Source organism: Stegostoma tigrinum, chromosome 19 (assembly GCF_030684315.1).
Source record: "Stegostoma tigrinum isolate sSteTig4 chromosome 19, sSteTig4.hap1, whole genome shotgun sequence".
Classification (NCBI taxonomy): Eukaryota; Metazoa; Chordata; class Chondrichthyes; order Orectolobiformes; family Stegostomatidae; genus Stegostoma; species Stegostoma tigrinum.
Window position 1 is genome coordinate 55,210,648 of NC_081372.1, and position 15,850 is coordinate 55,226,497.

A 15,850-nucleotide genomic window follows, 5' to 3' on the forward strand; every position below is an offset into this window, starting at 1 on the left:
CAAGCCTGGATGTTGCCGTGGTCCTACTGTGTATGGCCATAGACTACTTCGGCATCTGAGGAGCTGTGAATGGTGCTGGACAGTGTGCGATCATCTTGCACCCACTTTAAACCAAATGATGGACTGAAGGTCATTGATGAAGTAGTTGAAGATAATTGGACGGAGGATACTGCTCTGAGGATAGGGTCTCATGGTGCAGTGGTAGAGTCCCTCACTTTAAGCCAGAAACCCAGGCCCATCTACTCCAGAGGTATGTCATAACATGTCTGAAAATTTGATTAGAAAATATCTATCCTGAGATACTTCTGCAGTGCTGTTCAGGGACTGAGATCATTGACTTCCAACAATTTTTCTTTATTATTTCATGGGATTGTTGCTAGTAAGGCCCGCATTTGTTACCAATCCCTATTTGGTCTAGAATTGAGTGACTTGCTGGGCCATTTCAAGGAACAATCAAAAGTCATCACATTGCTCTGACCCTGTAGGACAGCATGGATAAAAACAGCAGATTTAATACCCTGAAGAGCTTTGGTGAGCCACGTTAGTTTATGAAACGTGATAATTTCATGGTCACCATTATTGAAAAAATCTTTATATGCCATATCTATTCATTGAATCTAAATTCCACCAGCGACTGTGGTGGGATTTGAGCTCCTGTCCTCATAAAATTGTCTCCATGTCTCATGGCCTTGGGATTAATAGCCCAGTGATATCCAATGCCAGCCCTTAGCATCAAGGCTGCCCTATAAAAGCTGGAATCAGTGGGAATTAGGGAGATAATTAGGCTGTTAAGAAGGCATACAGTGTTTTAGCTTTTATTAATAGAGGGATTGAGTTCCGGAACCAAGAAGTTATGGTGAAGCTGTACAAAACTCTGGTGCGGCTGCACTTGGAGTATTGTGTACAGTTCTGGTCACCGCATTATAAGAAGGATGTGGAAGCTTTGGAAAGGGTGCTGAGGAGATTTACTAGCATGTTGCCTGGTATGGAGGGAAGGTCTTACGAGGAAAGGCTGAGGGACTTGAGGCTGTTTTCATTGGAGAGAAGAAGATTGAGAGGTGACTTAATTGAAGCATATAAAATAATCAGAGGGTTAGATAGGGTGGATAGGGAGAGCCTTTTTCCTAGGATGGTGACAGCGAGCACGAGGGGGCATAGCTTTAAATTGAGGGGTGAAAGATATAGGACAGAAGTCAGAGGTAGTTTCTTTACTCAGAGAGTAGTAAGGGAATGGAACGCTTTGCCTGCAACGGTAGTAAATTCGCCAACTTTAGGTACATTTAAGTTGTCATTGGATAAGCATATGGACGTACATGGAATAGTGGAGGTGAGATGGGCTTGAGATCGGTATGACAGGTCGGCATAACATCGAGGGCCGAAGGGCCTGTACTGTGCTGTTATGTTCTATGTTCTATAATTCTCCGCTGGTTGGAGTTATACTTGGCATGTGGGGAAGATGGTTGTTGTTGGAAGTTGGATATCTCTGCAGGAGTTCCTCAGTGTATGTGCTAGGCCAGCCATCTTCAACTGCTTCATTAGTGATCTTTACTCCATCATAAAGTCAGAAGTGAGCATGTTCACCAGTGATAGCACAATTTTCAGCATCACGTCCAAACACACTTGGACGTGGACCATATCCAGGCTGAGGCTGAAAAGTGTCAAGTAACATGCATGCCACACAAATACCAGGCAATAACCATCTCCAATAAGAGACCATCTAACAACAGCCCTTGACATTCAATTGTCTTACCATCACTGAATTCCCCACTGTCGAGCACCTTCCAAACCCACAGCCCCAACCATCTAGATGGACAAGGCCATCAGATGGATGGAAACAACACCACCTGCAAGTTCCCCTCCAAACTACTCGCTATCCTAACTTGGAAATATATCGTCATCCCTTCAGTATCAGTGGGTCGAAATCCTAGAGTTCCGTCTTTAATGGCATTGTGGGTGTGCCTACAGCAAATGGACTGCAGTGGTTCAAGAAGGCAGCTCATCACCGCCTTCTTGAGGGAAGCTAGGGACAGACAACGAATGCTGACCTGTCAGCGATGCCCGTGTCCCGGAATAAATCTATATTTTAAAAATTCCTCTACACCACCATCTTCTCTTGTGATGTCAACATGATGCTTGAATTAGAAACAACTAATGGAGTCCTGTGCTGTACATGAGGATAGCACGTAGAGGTTGAACTATAAGCTTGGATCACCTGTTGCATGTCAGGAGAAACAGGGAGGAGGAGGTCAGGTACAAGTTATTATGTATTTGGAGCAGAACTGAGGCGCGATCTCTTCTGAAAATACATGGTGCAATCATAAACTTCGGTGAGGGTGCAATATCTTTGGACACAACCACGGTTAACACATTTATATTTGGTTTAAGATATATATTTAAGTAAGAGTACCACACTTAGATCCTTGATTTAGACATATCGAAGTTGTCAAGCGTGGATATTACTTAAAACTAGCGGTAAATCTCTTACAAGTCTTGTGATTCTTTTTCTTCATTTTCTCCATCCATTGCTCCATAGGTAAAACTGCTGCCTTCATGCTGCCAGTCCTAGAACGCTTGATCTATAAGCCGCGACAGGCTCCCATTACTCGGGTGTTGGTTCTAGTTCCAACTCGTGAGCTAGGCATTCAAGTTCACTCTGTCTCCAGGCAATTGGCACAGTTCACATCCATCTCCCTCTGTCTTGCTGTTGGTAAGTTTGCGCTGTATGAAAGTGTGTGAAAACCATCTGTCAGCAATTAAGAAGCTCTGTATACTTTAAGATTTTGTAGCTGTGGTTACTTCTGGGCACTGTTTTGTACGAAGAAAAATGTACCCTTTCTTGGCATAACAGGACAGGTGTGGCCCAATTCATACTACATCTTCATCTGAGCCCTGTTGGAGGTCAGACATGTTGATCAGAAACTGTGATATCTCCCAGCAATGGCAGATAGGAAATCTGCAGCAAATAGCTATGGAGAACCTGGCTATAGAGTGTTACAGGCATGGCTCACTGTCTGCTGCTGGAATCTGCTCAAGCTAAGAAAGAGAAGAGGATTGAATGGAGAGACATGGTCCTTTTCGAACAAAGCACCTTTATCAGATAAGATTTTACAAAGTTTATAGAATTGTAAAGTTCTAGAGGAAAATATCACTTTTACAGAACATATAGTTAGTAGCGGAATAATTTCATGAACTTGGGAGCAAGAGTAGACCAATCAGACTTTTGAACCTGCTGTTCCATTCAGTACAACCGATCTGGTGTATCTCACCACCTGTTTTCTCTCAGCCCTTGCTAAACATTGACTCCCTTATCCATCAAAAATCTATCTAACTCCATCTTGAGTGATCCAACCTCGACTGTTCTCAGGGGAAGAGAATTCCACAAACTAAGCACCCTAAGGAAAAAAAACCATCTTCTCATCTCTGCCTTAGAAAAGAACATGCACCACTCCACCCTCTCCGCACCAATCTCCATTTCCCTATCAAACTCACTGACAAAGGCGAGGCAGTGGTAGTCTGGATGATGGACCTGTATGTTGCAGACACCGAATGCCAACTCTCCGACACCATGTCCTGACTCCACCATGGCCCATCAAGCCACCATCTCCAACAGTGTCACTGAACTCATCATTTCTGTTGACTTCCCCTGCCTCCAGCCTTATAGTCCCCCAGCCCCACACTGCCTGGTTCTACCTTCTCTCCAAGATCCACAAGCCCAACTACCCCAGCCAATCCATTATCTCTGCATGCACCTGCCCCACTGAACTCCTCTCTTCCTACCTCAAGTCTATTCTGTCCCGCCTTGGTCCAGGCACTCCTCACTCACATCCAGTGACACAAACCACGCCCTCTACCTCTTTGGTAATTTCCATCCCCCGGCCCCTAGCATTTCATCTTCACTGTGAACGTGCAATCCCTATACACATCCATACCCTATAAGGCCCTCAGTTATTTCGTCTCCAACAGACCCATCCAGCAACCCCCACCTCCGACTAATTCCCTCCTCCGCCTCGCCAAACTAGTCCTCGCCCTCTATGTTTTCCTTCAACTGTTCTCACTTCCTTCAAATCCAGGGGGTTGCCATGGGCACTTGCATGGGCTCCAGCTACACCTGCCTCTTTGTCAGTTATGTTGAACAGTCCATCTTCAGTACGTACACTGGGACTGTTCCCCAACTCTTCCACTGTTACATCGATGACTGCATCAGTGCTGCATCCTGCACCCAGGTTGAACTGGAGCAGTTCATTGACTTCGCTAATAACCTCCACCCCACCCTCAAGTTCACTTGGTCTATCTCAGACACCTTTCTCCCCTTTCTTGGCCTCACCATTTTCACTTCTGGCGACAGTTTACAGACTGATTTACTATAAACCCACAGATTTCCAAAGCTACCTAGACTACACCACTTCCCACCCTGTATCCTTCAAAAGCTCCATTCCGTTTTCCCAATTCCTCTGTCACTGTCACTTCTGAAGAGACGTTCCACTCCCAAGCATCCCAGATGTCCATCTTTTTCAAACAACGCTCTTTTCCCCCCTGCTGTCATCCAGACAGCCATCCACTGTGCCTCCTCCATTCCCCGCTTCACAGCTTTTAACCACCCCCCCGCCAAACATAATAAAGAAAGGGTCTCCCTTGTTCTCACTTTCCACCACACCAGCCTCAGCATCCAAAGTATCATCCTCAAACACTTAAGCCAACATTAATTAGACCCCCTCACCCGGAACATCTTCCACTCCCTACTCCTCTCAACTCTCCGCAAGGACTATTCCCTTCGCCATTCCTTAGTTTGTGCTACACTCCAAACTGCTCCGCACCCCCCGACAAAAAAAACCCTGTAACTGTAAAAGCTGCAACACCTGCCTACAGATCACCTCCCTAACCAGGGCCCTAACCAGCCCCTCCATTTGAGGCACCTGCATCTCCTCCAACCTAGCCTACTGCATCCGTTGCTTCCTGATGTGGTCTTCTCTACGTTGGTAGAGACCAAATGTAGACTAGGTAACTGTTTTGCTGAGCGTCTTCATCTGGCCTGTAACAGCTAGCCAAACCTCCCGATTACTGTCCATTTCAACTCCTGCCCCTTCGACATGTCCGTTCTCTGCCTCCTCCACTGTCACAGTGAAGCAGAACGCAAATTTGAGGAACCACACACTGTTCTCCACTTGGGCATCCTACAGCCCTGAGGACTCAGTATTGAGTTCTCCAATTTCAAATCACCTTCCCACTCATCCCCCGCTCCCTTTTCAGCCCCACCTCCTCCTCCTCATTCCACCACCTGACCCTCCCTACTACCACCAGCCGGATTCATCCTTCCCATCAACCAATCAGGTTATATCTACTACCAGTGTCCGCCTATCACCACCATTCCACCTCCAGCCCTTGAATTCTCCTTTCCTCCAAATGCTGCTTGACTTGTTGTCTTATTCCGGCTTCCTGTTTGTCTACATCATATTCTTCTGCGTTTCTAGTTCTACTCACTCACAGGGAAAGTATCCTTTCAGAATTCATTATTTCATGCCCCCTCAGATCTTGAATATGATCTAATTGAAACCTCTCAATTTTCTCCACTTCAATGGGAGTTTCACCATAAGTCCTTATTCTCAGGAATGAATTGAGTGCGCCTCCTTTATACTGCTTCTAATGTGATTAAATTCTTTTTCAAATTAGGTACCAGAATTATTCTCTGGTACTCCGGATGTGGTCCCACCAACATTGTGTTCAAGTAAAATGTCCTTGTTGTTATAGTCTATGCTCAGTGCCTTTGTCTTCCTAATCACATGCCGTACCTGCAAGCTAATGTTTTTTATGATTCATGTAACAGAGCATCCAGGTCCATCTGTGCTCCTGAGTTCAGCAACCTTTCTCCATTTTAAAGTAGTATACGGCTAGGCAACTAGGCGAGTATTAGATCAATTTCTCAGATGCGCCATTTGATTTCAGGTGGACTGGATGTAAAAACCCAAGAGGCATCTCTGAGGGCGAGGCCTGATGTTCTCATTGCCACCCCTGGCCGATTAATTGATCACCTTCACAACTGTCCATCCTTCGACCTCAGCAGCATTGAGGTCCTCATTCTTGATGAAGCAGACAGGTAAGCACGGACAGTATGGCTCTGTCCATAGTTAAAGAATTAAAAGGGAAGAGGCCTCACTGTTTCTTGAATGGGTAAAGCTGAGGAGATGATTGTGTGAAGTCCACATTTCTGTTTCAAATACATAAATCATTAAAATCTTTTAGAAATCAAAAAGCCTTAACAAAGCTAAACTCTAAAACAAATGAGAAGTGATTTGTATTGGATGTACAGTTCCCGTCATTTGATCTATTCCAGTTTATTCCAGGCAGTCAACAAAATGGGCAAATAGTGTCATTCTGGCTTCAGGTTTCTTCATTTGGCTGAGGATAGGATGGAATGTTGCACCAGTCGTGTGAGCAACGGCATTTTTGTAGCTAGGTTTCTGTGGGATGATTCTCGGTAAAGTCCTCAGCTTTTCCGAGGTGACTGGTCACATGTACACTTTGTCAGAAAACTGTAAAAGAGTCATGTATCTTGTTGGTGTCTGTCTTCAGAGCCACTGTCTGTCTCACTAGGATCATCCTCTTCTTTCATCATTCCAGCCCTCATGCACTCAGAAGGTTTGGTGCTACACTAGAGGCTAAAGGTGCTTAATTTAGCCACTCAAATTGGTCAGTTGTTTCTTTGTTCAGCTTTCATTCCTTTTTTACAGAGAGACTATTGCTTGTACGGAATATGAATTCATGGACCCTGGCACTTACAGCCCCAGGCAATTCGCCAAAGTGGCTACTCTTCGCCTAAAAGGATGGCCAATGAGAACTGACAACCTAGAGGATACATTCCAACTGATCTCACTCATGTCATTGCTTGAGCTCGTCACCTACAAACCTTGCAGTGAGGATTAGGATTGGGACCCCAGACGGGCATTAAGATCAATGGTTACACTCCATTGCACAATTGTCTGAGATCCAATAGCTGGCCTAGCACAGACAGAAATTAAATATGGTGCCTTCTTTCAGTCCATTTGGACCCATTACATGTTGTCCTCTCCAAATAAACCCTGTAACTCTGTATCTAATCTGTCATTAAAGTGCTACTAAATTCTTGTTCAACTCTGATTTTCATTTAACCAGATGTCCCAATTTCTTGCTGATTTTCACTAGTTTTCTACCACCAATCATTTAAAATTAAGTTGTTGGCTTCAAATCCATTCACCACCTAACTCCACCCTTACAGTTACTCTGTGATACTGTATTTCTCTGATTGTGCTGTTCTGTACAAATTGTTGCGATTCCAGTATTTTAGACAGATAAAACTGGTGAAATAACTGAGTGAGATAGCAGAACAGTACTGATAAATATGTTCCCTACATTTCCCCCCCGCAGAATGCTGGATGAGTACTTTGAGGAACAGATGAAGGAGATCATTCGTCTCTGCTCCCATCAGCGACAGACAATGTTATTCTCTGCCACCATGACTGATGAGGTATTGCTGTGTTGCAGGCCAGACTGAATGTCAGTAGCTCAAGTCTCCAAGTAGTTGAGGCTAGCAATAATCTCGCAGTGTCAATAATAGGGATCATCCCATCAGCTTTTCTCTGGCCTGTTTTTTTTTTATCTCTCCCTCGTGGTCTTGACATCCTTCTTAAGTCATGATCTCAAAACTTACATTATTTCAGTCGTGCTCTATAGAAAATCTTATATAAGTTTAGTATTACTTCTTGACTGTTTTAGTCTGTTATATAATTTATTTAAAAATCTAGGATCCAATAAATATTATTTTCTTTGCACACCTGTGATCTTGAACCTCTGTTCCTTAGGTTTTTCCATTTTGTGTATGTTCCTCACTCTTCCTGTGTCACCTCCCCATTTCAAAGCATTCAGCTTAATCAAGCATCTATATACCCAGTATACCAGTCTGAAATTTGATGTCTCTTACCATGTTCTTCTCCAGTGTTAACTTGCAAACTTTGTTGGAAGTGTCCCACGTTCAAATTCTAATTATTACACAAACTGTAGTTAGGCCACATTTGGAGTATTATGTGCAATTTTGGTCACTACGCCATAGGTAAGTTGTCGAGGCTTTGGGGAGGGTGTAAAAGAGGTTTAGCAGGATGTTGCCTGGATTCAAGTGTTAGTTATAAGGGGAGGTCGGACAAACGTGGATTGTTTTCACACGAGCATCAGAGGCTGAGGAATGACCTGATAAAAGTATATAGAATTATAAGAGGCATGGATAGGTTGGATGGCCAGCGCGAAAATGTCAAATACTACGGAGCATATGTTAAAGGTGGGAGGAGGAACGTTTAAAGGAGACGTGCGAGGAAAGTTTCTTACACAGGTAGGTGCCTAGAAGATGTTGCTAGGTGGGGTAAAAGTGCCAGGCAGTCATCGAGATGTACAAAAATGGAAACAGACCCTTCAGTCCAACTCGTCCATGCTGACCAGATATCCCAAATTAATCTAGTCCCATTTGGCTCATTTCCCTCTAAACCTTTCCTATTCATGTATCTTTCCAGGTGCCTTTTAATTGTTGTAATTGTACCAGCCTCCTCCACCACCTCTGGCAGCTCATTCCATGTACACACCACCTTCTGTGTGAAAAAGATGCCCCTCAGGTTCTTCTTAAATCATTCACCTCTCATTTTAAATCTGTATCCTCTGCTTTTGAGCTCCCTGCACCAGGGGGAGAAGGGCTTGACCATTCCCACTATCCATGCCCCTCATAATTTTATAAACTTCTATCAGGTCTGATGCTCCAGGGAAAATATTCCCAGCCTTCAGCCTCTCCCTATAGCCCAAACCCTCCAACGCTGGCAACATTCTTGTGAATCTTTTCTGAACCCTCTCAAGTTTCACAACATCGTTCCTGTAGCAGGTGGTAGAAGAGGAGACGATTGCAATGTTTAAGAAACACTTAGACATATGAACAGGCAGAAAATAAAGGAACACAGACCACGTGCAGGCAGATGGGATTAATTTAGAATGGCATCATGGTCAGCACAGACATGGTAGGCAGAAAGGCCTGTACCTGTGCTGTACAATTCTGTGTTCTATATGCATTTATATAGCACATTTCACAACCACTGGATATACCAAATGCTTTATGACCATTGAAGTATTTTGTAATGTAGTCACAATTAGATTGTATGAAATGCCAATCTAAACACAGTAAGCTGCTATAAACTCATAGATGTTTTGACTGCAAGCTAAATATAGGCCAGCACATTAATTATTGAGAAGATCAGTGGTTCCAACAATAATCTCAAATTAGATATATGTTCATTGGCTACTACTTCTATCTTTTAGTCCTTTTTTTTCCACTCCCTGCCAATACTCTTAATTTGCGTCTTTTAATTTTATCAACTTCCAGTCTAACACCTTGTTAAATTACCTCTGAAATGTACACACACCATCCACTGCAACTCCTTTGCAAACAAGTTTGCTCAAAGAAGCTCATTAAATTTTTCAAGCCTACCTTGCCTTTCACAAATCCACACTGGCCGTCTTCAGTCCACCCCATCTTGTTCTAAATGAGTACTGATTTTATCCTACATTCTGACTTTTGAGAAGATTACATATTGTCTTTGTTTGTTTGGCTAGTTTGCAGTAACCTGATTTATCCATTTCTTCCTTTTTTTTTGTGTCCATTCCAAGAGAACTTACCTTTTATCCCCTGACCAAATAAGAAATAACTTTAGAGCAGATTGCAGGCACATACATCTTTCTTAATTACTTTCCTTTCTCAATGTTTTCCTGCAGGTGAAAGACCTAGCATCCGTGTCACTGAAGAATCCAGTGCGAATTTTTGTGAACAGTAACACTGATGTAGCACCATTCCTTCGTCAGGAATTCATTCGGATCCGGCCAAACCGTGAGGGTGACAGGGAAGCCCTTGTTTCAGGTAAATCTGGAATGTTTGAATTATTGTGTTCCACGGGATACAATACATAACGAACGCTTCAGGTAATTGTTGCACTGCCATTTCCATAGTTTTACGTAATTTGCAATTAATACCACTCTATTGATGACAAACTTTAACGTAGGTCGCTATTCATTTTTCTGCATTTGTTGTTGCCTTTAGTTGACTTTCTGGTTCTGTTACAGAGTTCTCAATGGCGTTATTTGCATGATAAACTGGTTAGGAATAGATCATTTTGAGTTTAAAATAGAGAATGTTCTGAATTTCCACAGAATTTTTCAGGGACTCGGGGTTGTACAAAAGGTTTTCGCAATAATGAAGCATTTTTGAATTGTTGTCCCTATTGTAGTTGGTTACTCGTGGGGGAGTGGGGTTCTTCTAGGCTGACACTCAATGTGGAGTTAAAACTGTGTTGCACTGTCACATACTTTAGATGAGAAGTTAAACTCGGGTCCCATCTGAGACATGCTAAAGAATCACATAGTGTTACTGTAAGAATAGCGCGAACATTCATCACAGTCCAGCAATATATACCACTCAGCCAGTGACACCAAAACAAATTATTTGCCCATCCTTATGTTAGTGCAAATTGGCTGTAAACTTGCAATGGGATGCCCTATGGCCACGAGCACTGCTTATTAAATGTAAGCCTTTCCCATTGTTCCTTTCTATTTTGCTTTTACTGAATAAGAATTTCGGCTTGGTGTGAGAAAGGAATGACCAGACCATTTGACTAAATCAGTGCAGCTCTGTACTTGAACTGAGTTATTGCACTTACAATAATAAATTTTCTGTCCTTGTCTTTTAGCTCTTCTGACTCGTACATTTCAGGATCATGTCATGTTGTTCACACAGACTAAAAAGCAGGCCCATCGAATGCACATCCTCCTGGGGCTGATGGGATTGAAGGTTGGTGAGCTACACGGTGACCTCTCTCAAACACAGCGACTGGAGGCCCTTAGGTAAGGGGACCAACCAAATGAATAGGTGATACAAGACACACAATTTAAATTACTCAACATGCATAAGGAAAGTGAACATTATGGGAAGCCAATGCAGAATGAAAATGCTGAGCAAACCTGACTACCGTGCGCCATAGCTAAGATGCACATATCAGCCTGGGTTCCCTCCTGTTGAGAAATAAATGGTGTTTAGATGTAACACGCACATAGATTTAGGGTTTTCATCAATGTCCTCTGCTTTAGAGTAGTCTGCTAACTTGGAGTGACTAGATGTGCAGTTTGGGTGAAATGTGAAAGACATGGCAGCATCCCTGAAACCATTGGGCTTTGGTGCCTTCGGGCAAGGACTATCAGTAAAAGACTTTGCTAATTTTAACCATTCTTTGGGAGTACACATGACAACTTTGTTAATCATCACTTCCTGCATTTCTCCTTTATGATTCTGATCCCAGGTTTACTGCTGCTCATATGGGAGTTCTGCCTCTGGAATCTGCATAATTTGTTATATTTGTCATACTGAGGTCTACAAACCAGGTCTCTGCTGAGTTAGTTTATCTTAACCAAGCCAGGAATTGGGGAAGTGGAGTTTACTCCAAGGTTTGGGATTAGGAAGGGGACTAATCCAGGCTCTCATTCTTAATGGTAATCTGTTGGTCCTTGTTGAAAAATGTTCCTGTTTGGGTCAAGTCAGAGTTATTAAACTATTTAGTGTTTCAGAGATAGTAGGAACTGCAGATGCTGGAGAATCTGAGATAACAAGGTATACTTCCAAGTACCCGGTCCCCAACACCTCAACTTTACTATGGACGCCCAGTCCCTTTACACCTGCATTCCCCATGTATATGGCCTAAAGGTCCTCTGCTTCTTCCTGTCCCGTAAGCCCGATCAGTCCCCTCCACTGACACCCTTGTTCGCTTAGCCGAATTCGTCCTCACCCTCAACAACTTCCCTTTCAAAACAGAATCCTCTCGTGTCCTCCACGTCCTCACATACCACCCCACCAACCTCCGGATCCAATGCATCATCCTCTGACACTCCTGCCATCTGCAATCCAACCCCACTGCCAAAGACATTTTTACCTCCCCACCCCTCATCTGCTTTTTGGAAGGACCACTCTCTCCGGGACTCCTTTGTCCGCTCCACACTCCCCTCCAGCCCCACTACACCCAGCACTTTTCCCTGCAACCACATGAAGCGCTACACCTGCCCCTGCACCTCCTGCTCACCCCCATCCCAGGCCCCAAGAAGACTTTCCACATCAAGCACATGTTCACCTGCACATCTGCTAATGTGGTACACTGCATCCGCTCTACCCATGGAGACTGCTTTGCAGAACACCTACGCTCGGTTTGCGCTAATCAACTCCCCCTCCCATTCCTTACACGACTTGTCCATCCTTGGCCCCCTGCAGTGCCACAATGATGCCACCCGAAGGTTGCAGGAACAGCACCTCGTGTTCCGCTTGGGAACCCTGCAGCCCAGTGGTATCAATGTGGACTTCACAAGCTTCAAAATCTCCCCTCCTTCTATCGCATCCCAAAACCAGCTCAGCTTGTCCCCGTCTCCCTAACCTGTCCTTCCTCCCACCTATCCCCCACCCCTATCTCCTACCTACTAGCCTCATCCCGCCCCTTTGACCTGGCCGTCCTCCCTGCACTGACCTATCTCCTCCCTAACTCACCTTTACTGGCTCCATCCCTGCCTCTTTGACCTGTCTGACTCCTCTCCACCTATCTTCTCCTCTATCCATCTTCTATCCACCTCCCCCTCTCTCCCTATTTATTCCAGAACCCTCTCCCCATCTCCCTTTTCTGATGAAGGGTCTATACCCAAAAACATCAGCCTTCCTGCTCCTCTGATGCTGCTTGGCCTGCTGTGTTCATCCAGCTCCACACCTTGTTATCTTAGTTATTTACTGTGATTTGTTTTTTAAACCTTAGATTTCTATACTTGTGCATGTAGAATGTTTCCATTAGTCAGTGAAAGCAGATGCATTGAAATGTAAATTTTTATTCCATCTCCAAAGAGCATTTTTCTTGTGACTTCTTGATAAACGAAGTCACTTTCTGGAGCGTGTTCCGCTGCAAAAATATGAAACTGAGTGTCAGGCCATTATTGACTGATCCCTTGTTTTTGATTCTATGGTGACAGGCGCTTTAAAGATGAGCAGATCGATATTCTTGTGGCTACTGATGTTGCAGCTAGAGGGCTGGACATTGATGGGGTCAAAACGGTAAGTGATTGAATAATTGTATAGAGACTAATTGATAGGGGAATTAGTGAGTTGCTAAGATGGATGGTCGCTTTTAATGTATTCTGTGCACATACTGTTCTTGGACTGCCTGCCTAAAAGCACTGTTACACCAACAGGGTACAGTTGACATCAGGCACAGTAATGTCAGAATACTGGGCCTGTTCTCAGGAGTCAGAGGTCAAATTAGAATCATAGCGTCCCTACAGTGTGGGAGCAGGCCATTTGGCCCATCAAGCCCACACCAACCCTCTGAAGAGCATCCTACAAGATCCACTCCCCACTCTTATCCCTGTAACCCTGCATTTCCCATGGCTAATCCTTCCAGCTTGCCCTGGCCACTATGGGCAATTTAGTGTGGCCAATCCACCTAAAAACTACACATTTTTGGACTGTGGGAGAAAACCCATGTAGGCAGAGGAAGAATGTGCAAATTCCAAAGAGACAGCTCTGTGTTTCATTCCTTTAGCAATGGCACTCTGCTAACCAAGGCTACAGGAGGTCAATGGAACCGCGAACCATACGTTAGAACACAGGAGAATTGTGTACCCATTGAGAGTGCTATCAAGAGCTATGGTTCCTGCTGAAAAGGTCTAAAGTCTACCCAAAAGGAGATGGCTCATCTTTATGACAGGACACTAGGACTTCAGTTATGGTTTGGACCTACAGAAAAGAATGCTGTTGAGTTGGGTGGTAAAGTTCTGATGGTGAGAACACCATAACAGCAAATTTTGTTTCACATAATGGGATTTTTTAAAAAAAAGACAGTGATAGGGAAACACAGCAGGTCTGGCAGCGTCTGTAGCCAAAGCCATGCTGTGTTTCTCCAGCACTCTGTGTGTGTTTCTTTTTCAGATTTCCAGTATCTGCCATTCTTTGTGTTTACTTATGTGGTTCAAACATTGATTTAGGGTTTGATTGCAAAGGTGAAAATGATGAAGTAAATTGGCTCCTAATATATGTTGCTTGGTAACAGTAACTATATCTTTGTTCTTCTGAGCTAGGTAATAAACTTCACAATGCCCAATACCGTTAAGCATTATGTGCACAGAGTAGGCCGTACGGCACGAGCGGGCCGGAGTGGAAGATCCGTTTCCCTTGTCGGTGAAACAGAAAGGAAAATGTTGAAAGAGATTGTGAGGAAAGCCAAAACTGAAGTCAAAGCTCGGGTCATCCCACAAGGTGAGAAATGATGGAGAAATTGTGCTTGAAAAGTGTTGCAGGCGCAAGAGAAAGATCCTAATCCTTTTGTGAAGTTCAATATTTGAATGGCCTACAATGTCCCTCATTAAGGTTAAATTAAAAGTATGATTTAATCAAGTATTCAAGTGGTCACAACAGAATCACAAATGAGTATACAGGTAGGGAAAAAAGGCAGAAAGGAGAGAAGTTTATTGTTAAGAAAAACTTGCAAAAAATAGGAAATAAAAGATGTTAACATTGTTTTTTTTGTCTGAGTTTAGAAAATCAGCGTCTTTTGAAGGTACTTTTCTGTGGGAACTTGGATTTAGGTCATGTAGTTAGCGAAAGTTGCAAAGAAATTCAGGAAGATCCAGTAAAATGACGTTGACTTACAGATTTTGACTCCTTTTCAGGCAAATCCAAATTTTCTTCAAGAATAAAATTTTGAATGAGATTCAGACTAGAAACAGGTTTTTTTAAGCCTAGGGTTTGGTATTGGTGTCATGAGATGAGAAGTTTCTTCACCCAGAGAGTGGTGGGCATGTGGTGTTCGCTGCCACGGAAACCAGTTGAGACCGAAACATTGAATGTTTTCAAGAAAGAGATAGATATAGTTCTTGGGGTTAAAGGGATCAAAGGGAATAGGATAAAAGCAGGAACAGGATACTGAGCTCCATGATTTGCCACAATGATATTATAAGAGTTATACAGCATGGAAACGGACCCTTCGGTCCAGCCATTATCCAAAACTGAACTAGTCCCATGATGACCCCCAAACTGAACCAGTAACACTTACCTGTGTTAGGCTCATATCCATCTAAACCTTTCCTATTCATGTAGGAGTTTGAGGGATGACCATATGGTGGTTTATAAAATCATGAGGGGTGTAGATAAGGTGAATGCCAAGTGTCTTTTCCCTAGGATAGGGGATTTCAAGACTAGGGGACATTTTTTAGGGTGAGAAGAGAAAGATTTAAAAAAGACACAAGCTTTTTTTTCACACTGAGAGTGGTTTGTGTGTGGAATAAATGTATGGAGAAAGTGATGGATGTAGGTACAGTTACGACATTTAAAGACATTGAGAGAAATACATGAATGAGAAATGTTTGGAGGGAATTGGGCCAAGCACAGGCACATGGGACTAGTTCAGTTTTGGATAATGAATTGAAGGGTCCATTTCAATGCTGTATGATTCCTATGCTCCAGTGAAAAAAGGCCCAGCCCTTCCAGGATCTCCTTATAACCCAAACCCTTCAGTCCCGGCATCATCCTTATAAATCTTCTCTGAATACATTAAGAAGTCAGTTTCAATTTAACAACTTGTTTCTATGCCTTTGGTCAGGCATCCAGTATTCAGTATTAGCCTTAAATGGGATTGTTAGCAGCTCCATAAATCTAATGAGGTTAAGTTTGTATGGCCCTAGTCAAAGCCCATTATCTGTTGAATGAGATAGGTGGTGGGCCAATGCTGCCACTTCAGGTGTAATGGGATTTGATGGCTCTCGTTTGTTCTCAGTCGTG

General features: G+C 43.5%; 1 protein-coding gene across 1 annotated transcript in view; it reads left to right on the forward strand.

Annotated features, from left to right (window-relative positions):
- Window positions 1-15,850, forward strand: part of ddx27 (DEAD (Asp-Glu-Ala-Asp) box polypeptide 27) — a 46,874-nt gene that overhangs the window by 12,230 nt on the left and 18,794 nt on the right. The window contains exons 8-14 of the mRNA XM_048550350.2: window positions 2,534-2,707; window positions 5,941-6,091; window positions 7,399-7,498; window positions 9,775-9,916; window positions 10,743-10,896; window positions 13,048-13,129; window positions 14,152-14,329. Coding sequence (XP_048406307.1) covers window positions 2,534-2,707; window positions 5,941-6,091; window positions 7,399-7,498; window positions 9,775-9,916; window positions 10,743-10,896; window positions 13,048-13,129; window positions 14,152-14,329 — 981 coding nt within the window. The remainder of the gene's footprint in view (window positions 1-2,533; window positions 2,708-5,940; window positions 6,092-7,398; window positions 7,499-9,774; window positions 9,917-10,742; window positions 10,897-13,047; window positions 13,130-14,151; window positions 14,330-15,850) is intronic.